This window comes from Aptenodytes patagonicus, chromosome 3 (assembly GCF_965638725.1).
Source record: "Aptenodytes patagonicus chromosome 3, bAptPat1.pri.cur, whole genome shotgun sequence".
NCBI classification, from domain to species: domain Eukaryota; kingdom Metazoa; phylum Chordata; class Aves; order Sphenisciformes; family Spheniscidae; genus Aptenodytes; species Aptenodytes patagonicus.
Genome location: NC_134951.1, coordinates 115,343,017 through 115,354,556, shown reverse-complemented (window position 1 = coordinate 115,354,556; position 11,540 = coordinate 115,343,017). Strand labels below are relative to the sequence as shown.

The 11,540-nt window shown below is 46.6% G+C and overlaps 1 protein-coding gene across 31 annotated transcripts in view; it reads left to right on the top strand.

Annotated features, from left to right (window-relative positions):
* The first annotated feature begins 222 nt into the window (after positions 1 to 222).
* The window catches only part of NRXN1 (neurexin 1), a 743,929-nt gene continuing 732,611 nt past the window's right edge, over positions 223 to 11,540 (top strand). For 28 of the 31 annotated variants that reach the window (XM_076334784.1, XM_076334782.1, XM_076334774.1 and 25 more), the window contains exons 1-2: positions 223 to 287; positions 4,273 to 5,775. In XM_076334784.1, coding sequence (XP_076190899.1) covers positions 5,037 to 5,775 — 739 coding nt within the window. In that variant the 5' untranslated portion in view covers positions 223 to 287; positions 4,273 to 5,036. The other 3 variants (XM_076334757.1, XM_076334754.1, XM_076334756.1) reach the window with 3 other exon arrangements.

The window sequence follows — 11,540 nt, the reverse complement described above, 5'->3', positions numbered from 1 at the left end:
GGCGGCGGCGGCGGCGGCGGCGGGGCCCGGGGGGGGGAGCCGCGGGGCCGGGGCGGGCCGGGGCGGGGCGGGGGGGGGGGGTCTGCAGCGAGCGCGGCACCGCCCCTGCCGGGCAGACGGGCGCGGCGGCGTCACGCGGCGGCGCCGCCCCCCGCTCCCGGCGGCCGCCCCCGCCCGCCGCCGCCGCCGCCGCCGCCGCGCACCCGCAGCAGCGCCCGCTCCGTCGGCGAGCGGCAGAGGCAGCCCCGGCCAGCCGCGCCTGCCCCGGCCCGCGGCACCCCGCGCAGGTAAGGCGCGTCCGCAGCGCGGGGCGAGCGGCGCCGCGGAGGACGAGCCCCGCTTTGCCGCGGCGGAGCCGGCGGCGGCGGAGGAGGAGGCGGCGGAGGAGGAGGAGGAGGAGGCGGAGGCGCGAGAGGCTGGTGGGTTTGCGTGCGGCGTTGTGGAGAGGTAGATGGCGAGGAGAGGAGATGGTGGAGCGGAGGTAGAAGTTAAAGGTTGGATGCGGTAATTTATTATCCCTTGCAAAGGCGGGAGGAGGAGGGGAGGGGGGTCCGTGAGACTTCAGGAATAAAATCAATCTGCTGCATGTTTTCCCTGGCGTGAGCTGCCTTGGTGAAACGCGAAGCCGGGGCGGCGATGGGAATGACTATCGCAATATTATTGTTATTTATCGGCGGCGGTCTGGAAGAGGCGAGGGGTTTGTGCAGGAAGTGCGGTGATAATTTGGGACATTTTCTACTGTGAGCCAGAAGAAAGAGGGCACCCGGCTTCCGTGATATGTGTTTGAAACTGTTCAGGGTCCTGCTGATGGTATGCATTTTTGAAGGGGTAGAAATTATATCATAAGCATATTAAAATAAATACATCTGCAGACTGGGAGGGTAGCAAAATCGATCATTCCAGCCGCTTAGGAAGGAATTTGATTCTAGAAATTACGTAGAAATGAAAGGAAAAGATTAATGATGCTGTTAAGTCTGCTTTTGAATTAGAGCGCTTCTCCCTTTGGCTGCAGCAAGGTTGTTTTTCAGATCCTTTTATTTCATCCGGTAATTTGTGAACTCTCTGGTCTTCCCCGCACCCAGAGACAATGCTGTGTATTTTATACAATAAGAATTTTGCCAAGGATTGTGCATGCCAACCGACCTGGCATTTATTAAGGATTTATTGACCTATGGGTGTCTCTCTCTCTCTTTTTCTAATTTGAAAAGGCTCAATCGGGGCACCTGTGACTAAATCACGATTTTTGAGGGGAAAAAAAAAAAAGATTGTAGAGGGGTGGGGGAAGCATATTAATTCACTCGTGAGGCACTGAATGCAATAGCTACATTTATGTTGGTTTGTGTATATTTCTCGCTACATACATGTACATACATATATACATTGCTAGGAGGGATGTCTGGTACTTAAGAGCCCATTTGAGATATATATATATGTTAATAAATTGTCCTCTTTTGAGAATGAAAGCGTCCCTTTGCTTTGGAAATGACTAGACAAGACTGCTGTCTATTGACAGTGTGTGAATTATATCGGCAGTAATAAATAAGCAGTTGTTTGGGTTTGTTTTGTTGTTTTTTTTTTTTTTCCTTGGGTCTTTCTTCTTTCTTCAGTCTTTCCATCTCTCTTTTTTCCTTTCCCTTTTTTCTTCTTTTTTTTTTTCCTCTCCCTCTTTTCCCTCTCCCCCTCCTGCTGCTGCTGTGTGTGTGTGAGCGAGAGGGGAAGGCAGGCGCCGCAGACAGCGGCAGGCAGCGGGCAGGGATGCTCTCGAGGTGGGATCCCCGCTCGGCGGCTCTCCGCGGACACCTGTAGGGATCGCTCTGGCACGCACGGCGGGCGCGCACACGCGCTCAACACGCTCCCACTCACACGCGCGTCCTTGCCCGGCTCCCCCCCGGCACACACCACGGGCTCCTGGCACCCTCCCGCCCCGTGCACAGTGGCACTCCCCGCGCAGACCCCTTCCCTCCTTCCTCCCGCGCAAGGACTGCCGGCGCCCTGCGCTCACGCAGCCGCGGCGCCCGCCCCGCGCACCTTGCGCCCTCCGCGCGGCCCCCGCGCCCCCCTCCCCGCCGCACCTCCCGCGTTTCCTCCTCACCCACCGCTTCCCCCGAGGCGCGCAGTGACCGGCCCAGCCCCGGCTCCCCCGTAACCCTCGTGAACACGCACACACGCACCACCCGCGCCCCCTCCCCACGCATCCTCTCCCCACATACCGACGTGCAGCCCTCCCCCCCCCCCCGCACGCACCCCGGACTCTCCCCTCCACACACACACTCCTCCAAGTCATTTCTCACGCCGCCCCCCGGGCACGCACGCCGTGTCTCACACTGCCACCCAGCATCCGCCTCACCGCAATCCCCACGCACCCCAAATCCGCCCCCTCACCCTCCGCCGCAGCGGGGGCCCCGCGGCCGCCCGCACCACCCTTCCCCGCCCCCCGTGTACCCGCACGGGCTCCCACTCGTGCCCAGCCCACCGCCCCCCGCTGGTGCAGAGGCTGCGGGGCGGGGGCGGGCGGGACACCCCCGGGCGCAGCCGGCAGCGGCGGGGCCGCTCCTGCCGCCGGCGGGCTTGGGGACCGGCCGCCGCCGCCCCGTCGGGCCGCGCAGGGCGGAGCTGTTCCGGGTGCTGAAGCCGGAGCGGCGGCTCGGCGCGGTGCCGCAAGCGAGCGTCGCCCCTGCCCGCAACCACCGCCGTACCCAAAAAGGCGCTAATTAGGAGCGGGGTTGCCGGGTCCGGAAGAGCGGGGCTGGGCCGGGGGCTCCCGCCACGGGCCCTCCCGGGCACCGCGCTTTGCAGAGGAGCCGCCGGAAATCCCTCGGCTGGTAGCAGCATTGCGAGAGGTGGCTCCTTCTGGGGGGGCAGGGAGGGCGGGGGGCGGGGGAAATCCGGGGGCTCTCCGCTGCACGACGCTGCCTGGTGCCGGCTGGGCACGGCTGGGCTCAGCCCGCGAAGTTTGGGGGTTCTCCTTGCCTCCCTTCTGCTGCTCTTGCCCACCTCGCGTGTGACAAATAATAAAAATAAACGTGTTGACATTTAGAGGAAAGAAATTAAATATAAAGAGAGAGTAGGAGGTGACTTAGCAGCTCTGAACGTGTCAGGTGCAGGCAGCTGAGGTGTGTGCCTGTTTTAAAGCAGGTTTCGCCCTGGCAGGCTTATCTCTGCCCCCTCTCCCCCCGCACAGACACACACCCCCCACACACCCCCCAGCCCAGCAAAGGGCTTGGCAGCGGCTCTGGACATGATATTCTGCCTGCCTAAGTGCTTCTGGCTAAGAAATGGGAGGGAGGTGAGGGGGAAGCGGTGGGTGAGGGAGGTGTCGGAGATCCTCTCCTCCATCAGGAGAGATCTGCTAATACACACCTTCCAGAAAAGATATAGCAGCTTGGGGGAGAAAAACAGAGAGGGGAGCCTCTCTGCTGAAATGCTTTGAATGCAGAGACCTCTTCAGAGGAAGAGAGTGAACTGTGGCATATATATTATTTTTAAAATGAGAAGTTGTCCTCTTAAATAAGGGCAGCTGAGTAAACATACATAAAATACTGCAACCCATTTCAGAGGACTAACACCTGGGATTAGCTGATCTGCATTGTGAATAATGTCAACATCAGAGCTGGCTTGAATTGGATTTTCCCTGCCATAACAGAGAATATCAGCAGCAAAAGAAACCAGGTGGCGGAGAAAAATGCGGTTTGAAATTTTCAGAAAGCCTTCTAAGAAACCATTGCAATTCTTCGTCACCCCATGAAAATAAACCAGTAGGTGTGCCATGTACAGCAAAGCCTGCCAGTTCCTGCTGGGAGCTCAGTCCACTTTATATATTTTTGAGCTGTATTGGAAAGAACTAGAACTGGGCTTGGTAGCATCGTCTGCATTAATAGGACCCTATAGCTTCACAGGTGCTGGCATTTCCATGAATAAATTGCAGTTAGACAAACTGCAGAATAAACACCTCCTTTTCTTTTTAACGTCATCCTTGTAATAATAAAATATGCTACTAAAATATTTGAAAGTTTTGGAAAGGTAAGTGGTTTATGTGTAGATTATATCATAAAAATGTAATCTAGCATAAGCGTATACATTAAGATTTAGGTTTAACGCTGCAAGTTATTACAATTTCTCAGTAACTCCAAAAATACAGCGGCAGTTCATTTTCCTAATGTTGAACAGCAGTTGAAATGAAAAATTAATCACAAACGTCCACTATTGATCAACTTTATGATTTAACATGTTATTAGTCGTCATTTCTTATTATTCTGTTTCAATTCCTTGCAGATTAGAAACAAAAACAATAGAGGAAAATCACCCCCCTGGATCTTAGCCTTGGCCTTTTGCAAGCAAACAGAAGAGGAGCTGTCAGGCTTTGCATGTCAAGTAGCCTCTCGGCTGTTTGACAGGTTCTGGGTTTCAACCCCATTGGGATTGAGGCAGCTCGGGAAACCGTGAGCGATGAGTCCTGTCGTCTGCTGACGCTGCTCTAGCACCATGTCAGACAGTCCGTGATCTGACAAGAGGATCCGTCCTAGGGAGGCAGCGCTGGGATCGGTAATTGGCTTCCTGGGAAACTACAGCTGGCGGAGAGGATGTAAAAAGAGGTGCGCATGCGCTGGGATATTGCTACAATCTTGCCGAGCTGGTGGATCCATTTGGAGGGGAGTTTTGCCACCGATCTTGGTTTTTCTCCTGGTTTGGTAATGTTGGCTTTGGGGAAAATTTCTGCTGACTCACCCGCCCCTGGACACCTTTTGGGAAGCCTGGCCGGACAGTGAAGAGACCCAACGGTGCTTTCCCCCCACCGCGGGTCCCCTCCAGCAGCCCCCGGACCCTCCCTGTGCCCAACCCCATCCCACGGGGCACCCCCAGCACCCCGCCCCGGGGAGTCCCCCACAGCGACCCCCGTGCCCGGGGCGGGGGTGAGTGTGCCCAAACCTCCCAGCGCGGCCAGCGCCCGGCAAGATTTTACCCTGTCTGCCACCGGGGCCCCAGCGCCGCCCCCCGCCGGCCCTGCCGCCCCGCTCGCCCGCCCCAGGTCGCGCAGGATGGGGGCGGCGCTGGTGCGGCGCGGGGGCTGCCTGCTGCTCTGGCTGGCCCTGCTGCTGGGCTGCTGGGCCGAGCTGGGCAGCGGGCTGGAGTTCCCGGGGGCGGAGGGCCAGTGGACCCGCTTCCCCAAGTGGAACGCCTGCTGTGAGAGCGAGATGAGCTTCAACATGAAGACGCGCAGCTCCAGCGGGCTGGTGCTCTACTTCGACGACGAGGGCTTCTGCGACTTCCTGGAGCTCATCCTCACCCAGGGTGGACGGCTGCAGCTCAGCTTCTCCATCTTCTGTGCTGAGCCCGCCACCCTGCTGTCTGACACGGCAGTCAATGACAACCTCTGGCACGCCGTTGTCATCCGCCGCCACTTCAAGAACACGACACTGATCATTGACCGGGCCGAAGCAAAGTGGGTGGAGGTGAAGTCTAAGCGGCGGGACATGACTGTCTTCAGCGGCCTCTTCTTAGGGGGGCTCCCGCCGGAGCTGCGGCTAGCGACGCTAAAGCTGACGCTCTCCTCTGTCAAGGACCGGGAGCCCTTCAAGGGCTGGATAACGGACGTCCGGGTCAACTACACGCAGGCATCGCCGGTGGAGAGCCAGGAGGTGCGGCTGGATGATGAGCAGAGCCGCCTGTGCGCCAGGGAGGACGTCTGCCTCAATGGGGGCGTCTGCTCGGTGCTCAACGACCAGGCTGTCTGCGACTGCTCCCAAACAGGCTTTCGGGGGAAGGACTGCAGTGAAGGTAAGGTGCCATTTCAGCTCGCCTCCACCGCCCCCCTCCCCATCACTCCGTGGAGGGGACGGGTAGGAAGCCAGGCCTGCATGGAGTTTCATCTGTACAAGTGGATCTCCCTCTCTCCCCTTCCCTCCCCGCCACGTCCCCAGCTCCCATCTTCCCCGCCTTCCCCTCCCTGCCCTCCACATGTCTCTGTGGCCGACCATGGTGCCATCACTTTTCTCTTCTCTGTGAGGGTGGGCGAGAGGAGGAGGTTATTTGGGCATCTTCCAGAAGCAGGGTGCGTTTTGGGGTTGTCCCGGGCAGAGGAAAGATGGGTCCTGGGTGCCAGGTCTCACCTGGAAGGGAGGGGGCGGCTGGCATCACGCTTGGCCAGAGTCGAGGCGGGGACGGGCATGCTTGTCACAAGCAGCTGGTGGCAATTAATTTTGGGAGCGCAGAAAGCGATGCTGGGGAGAATTTTACCGGATTAAGTGCAAAGATGGCCTGGGTTTATTTTTGTAGGGTAGGGGAGACCCAGAGTCCACTTTGTATTGATATTTGCCTCTGCTACGTCGCTGAAATAAAATCACTGATTTATTTGTGAATTCCTTAAATCGTTGCCAGGGAAGAGGGGAATTAAACGGAGGGTTATGTTTTTACATGAATGTGAACGGTACTGCTTTGCAATGTATTTAGCAATTCACCATGCCAGGGAGAATACAAAAGGACAAGGGGGAAGTACATACTCCAAGACCACAAAATTACTGCATAGTTTTACCAAGTACAAGGGAGCTTAGAAAAACAGCAGTTTCCTGAATCCCTTCTACAAATAAATCACTGGGTAAAATATGATTCATATTCAGTGCCCATTGTTTTTGGTGAATGGAAGGAGTGTGAATATTTACTTTGCAGATGCATGTAGGACTCTTTTTTTATTATTATTATTTTGCTAGTAAATGTACCATTGCTTGCAGCTCCTTAAGCATAGAGAGTACACATGTTGTATACCTAGAACAGGATGTAAAGGTATACGAGTGAAATAAGAACAAATGTATCAAAGGAAAATATAATCTTCATGTCAAAATTGGAAAGCAAAGACCTAAGTTTAAAATGTAAAAAGTAAATATAAATAAGGTATTATCAAGGCCAGATGAAGATCTTCACTGAGTGGCTGCATGACATTTATGGCTGAATAATTTGCCTTTATCATTTCTATCAGATTTCACTCATTATAAGAAAGAAAACATCATTTGTGACTGTGCTTTATTATGTAACACCTTCTGTCCTTAGTGTCAATACTCAAAACACTGGAGTCATTCTGCATCCTGTTTACTTGATCAGCTGTTTATCTCTCATCTGCCATTCGTTAAAAAATTCAAACCCTATTAACATTTTAAAATAATTTTTAATAAGTAAAGAGCAAATGATAGTTTCAGAAAATAAGATGTTTGTACTTTCAATAGCACACAATCCCAGAAACTGTAAAATGAAATATCTTTTATATTAGGTAAGATCATACCAATGGAGTTAGTATTTGGATGTAAATTTTTAATATGTGGTACTACATAATATGTAGGTGTATGTAAAATATTGAGTTGTCTTAGCATCTTTGAGTTAGGCCCTATTATAAACAAAAAGAAAATTAGGAGGTGTCGCAGCTTCGTTAAAGAAACAATAGTCATTTATATATTATTATACATTTATATACCCTTTACATTAAAACATAGTTTATTTATTTGAAGTTATTTTGAACATGTAATATTTGTATGAAAAAGTTCATATAATTGCATGTAATATCAGTCAGAGAAAATCTTATCTTTACATAATCATAAGATCAATAGCTATTTTTAAGGAACATTTTTATGTTTAGACTGAATGTTATTGAAATACATATATATGTTTTTATATATTAAAAATTGTATAGAGCTTATAAGAAGATGACACTCAAAATAATATTTAGAATCCCCCAAATTTAGGGTAAAATGTTGGCTTCATTCAAATACTGGTGGTTTTACAATTGACCTCAGTGGGATCAAGATTCCCCTCACGTGTCCCTTGACCACTAAGAAGCCTTATAAAATAATAGCAAGACTTACAATTTTAGCATACTTTCTCAACAAAGGATCATAAAGTGTTCAGGTTCTGATTTCATTTGAAACAAGCAACATTTCCACTGATAGCAATATAAATGGAACTAGTCCTACAGTTTCTGTCTGTTGATTGGGAAAAATTAGTAACTGAAATTCATGTCAGTCAGATTTTGATGAAGGGATCAGTAGCTACTCATATGTGCTACCAAAGATATTGAACTATTTTATAAATGATTTAATATTCTAAGAAATAGAAAAGGCAGAAGGACAAGTAAAACCATTATGTCTGCCAAGGAAGAAACCCTGGCTATTGTTGTTTAGTACTTTGTAGCCAACATAGAAATTACACTGTTGAGTTTTGATCTTTTGTTCCGAGAATGTGTAAATTTCTCACAAAGCTTAGTAAGAGGTTGCCATTGCTGAAGGATGCAGGATCATCTCAGACTGCAATGATCTGGAGAGGTCTTGAGTTTTCACTCTGTCTTGTCCTACTTTTTGACTAAAAATGGTTTAGATGGAAAAAATCCCCAACTTTCCATTTTTATCTGAAATTGTAACCACATGTCCTAGTTAATACCCTTTCATTAAAGGTGAAAGATGGTCATGAAATTCTATTTTCTTTGGATTTTTTAATTTTCCTTTTTTTTTTTTTTTGGCTTGGATTTAGTGTGCTTCTGCATCTCTGCAGTCTGGTAAGGCAGAGAGCATAATGAGGACTTTAGAAATCAATAACAACAACAACAAAGAAAACCTTTCAAAAATGTTCTATCTACTTGCACATTTGAGAGACTAGAAATAATTGATTTAGAGTCAAAGTTTCAGGCCTTAGGATGCAATTTTTGATAGCACTTAAGTTATTTTCAGGAAAAAATCTGGTGGGTTTTTTTTTTCAGATTTTCATCTTTGAAAATCTCATTAATTTTTCATGAAGTAAAATTTTCGTATAAGACTGAGGTTTAACCAAGTTTATTTGTTTTGGAAATCCCATAGTAATATAAGTTATTCCCAGTAGGCTTAACTGTCCTTGTACCTGTCTAAATCAGGAGTAGCTTTATTTATGTTATCTGAACTACACCAGTGTAAAAACAGCGTAAGCTAGGAAAGAATCAGATTTATTGCATTCAGTCATGCTCTTTGTTCGAATAGGATCTAAGCTCTCTTCAATAGGAGGTTTGGCATGAATCACAGAAAAAGGACTGGAGTTTTGCTTGAGTATTGAGGGTGTGCAGTCTACAGCACAGAAAAATACGATCTGTAGCAGTTCTGTTGTTGATTAGTCCGTGTGCTTATGAGTAAAGACAGTAAAAGAGCCTTCTAAAAGAGAAAATAAAATCTCTATTAAGTACTGAAACAGGCAAGGGAATATTATTTCACATAATAATAGTGGCTCAGTAGAAGGAAAAATACACAAAATTATGATAAATTTTGTTAGGAATAAGACTAGCATTAAAATAAACACTGATTGCCATATCAATTTTCTGATAAGTTTTTGCCATACATCACAATCATCTATTCAGTGAAAATTATATTACTCCTTGAAATGAATCAAATTGGTATGGCTTGATTCTATGATAGGGAGAGCTGTTCATTAAAAAGACTGATCTTTAAAATCAAATTTTTAGTGAATTAAGTCAGGGTCCTAGAAGGTAGGGAGAATACATGATTCGTATCAGTGAGCCTCCATATTCCTCTTCTCATTTTGCTTCTTATATTAAAATTTCAGAACAAAAAAACTATTTTAAATATTAAATTTATAAAATAGTGACCCTCTGGCTTTAGACAAAAAAAATATATAATTTTCCTTTCATCCTCATTTGTATAAAAATAACCTTGTCCAGTATCCTGTCTGAGAAAATAGACAGATACCTCTGAAGGAGGAAATAAAAAACACATAACACACTTTGACTTGGGAGAATTTTCTCACTGACCCCAGCTTCTTGTCACTCCATGCCCTTCTGCTTTTCTATATCTGTAACTGCTTGAAAAAACTGCATACAGGATATTTTATCTTTTTAAAATATAGCTGACCTACTTGCCTCAATATTAACATGTTATAGAGACAATTACTCTGTGAATTCAAAGTATTCTTGTTTAGAACATGTTTTATTTTAACTGTTCTACTGAGATTCTCTTTTCTGGGAAAAATGAGGACCGTTCATGCAGCTGTTCACTGTTAGAGATGTTCTTCCTTGTCAGATATTCAGAAGTTGATGCCAGCTATGGTTTGAACTGTGAAAGTGATTTTTTAAGGAAGCGAATTCCAGATGTCTCAGGCTAGCCAGCATTTAAATTTGTTTGTTTGGGTTCTGAATATATTACATCAATCTTTGTTGTGTATATTTGCTTCTTCATGTTAACTTTTTAAAAAGTCATCCAATATTTATATCTTTGTGAAAAATTTCATATTTTAATTCATTCAATTCTCTTATGCCTTGAATAAAACATATACAAATATTTTGGCATTAATTATCTTTTGCAAGATATGTGTTTGAGTGCAAAGCGATGCTGTTGAACTCATTGCCTGAAGTCATTCTTAACAGAGTAGCCACCTTGGTCTTTATCCATCTTGAATAGTTAGCTAAATATACTTTGAGCTAGTAAATACTGTGAGCAAAACTTCCCTTTCGATTTACACTTCAGAATCTTTATCTACAATACACATCTCTATTACATGATCTGTATTTCTTCTGCATGCTGAATTTCTTGTCAGTACCAGTGGCCACTGGGGTGACATTGATTTAGGAGGAGGGCTAGAAATCCACCAGAGATTTCACTAAGGTTCTGTTGTATTTACAGATTATTTGATTAATTTAACAGTAAATGTTTTAATTTTATTTAATATTTTTAAACAGTAACTTTGTCAGGGTAGAATCTTAAGGGCAGAGAATCAAATAATCCCAAAGTCTTTCAAAACTGTATTAAATATGTGCCCTTCGCATTTAGTCGTATGAAAATCCTTATGTCAGTTTAAAGGAGAATTTTGCATCGTTTTCCTAATGCAATTTGATATGTTATTTTGTTTGCCAGGATTCAGCATTATAGGATACTGATTTCAGTATCTGCCTCATGTAAAATCACAGCAATTTAAATACTGTGTCACTGGTAATTAGGAATTGGCAGTCCATTTTATATTATCTTCTAAGAAGGCTACTTGTTGAATCTTGCTAATCCTTTCAAAATGCCGATATTGAAATACTTCCAAAAGACCACTTATGCATATAGCATACATCTTAGTACCCCAGATCAATAATATTTTATATAGTGAGATTGTTGCTTTCCTTTGTGCCTAGCTGAGATGCAGGGTCCATGTTAATTTTAAGTCTGTATTGCAAATGATAGAATGCTAATATGCTAAAAGAATTTACATCTAGCAGCATAGGACCTTGTGTCAGACTGGCCATATTCATTCAGAATTTCAAAATTATATAATGAAATTGTCTATATTTTAATGTAATTACATTTCAAGGCTTACAGGCATTTTGGACCAAATGTACGTGATCTTTTTTCTCAGCTGCAGGTTGGCTCCCTAGGAGTCTTTTAACAGTAGATGCTAGCCAAGGAGTTGTGGGAAAACATTTGGATTACAGAACATGTAATTTTATCCCATCATCATTACCGAGCTGATGGATGGGAATGTGGAAACAGACTGGCAAGTAAAACCAGTTCCTGATAGAAATAGCTTTATGTAGAGGCTAACAG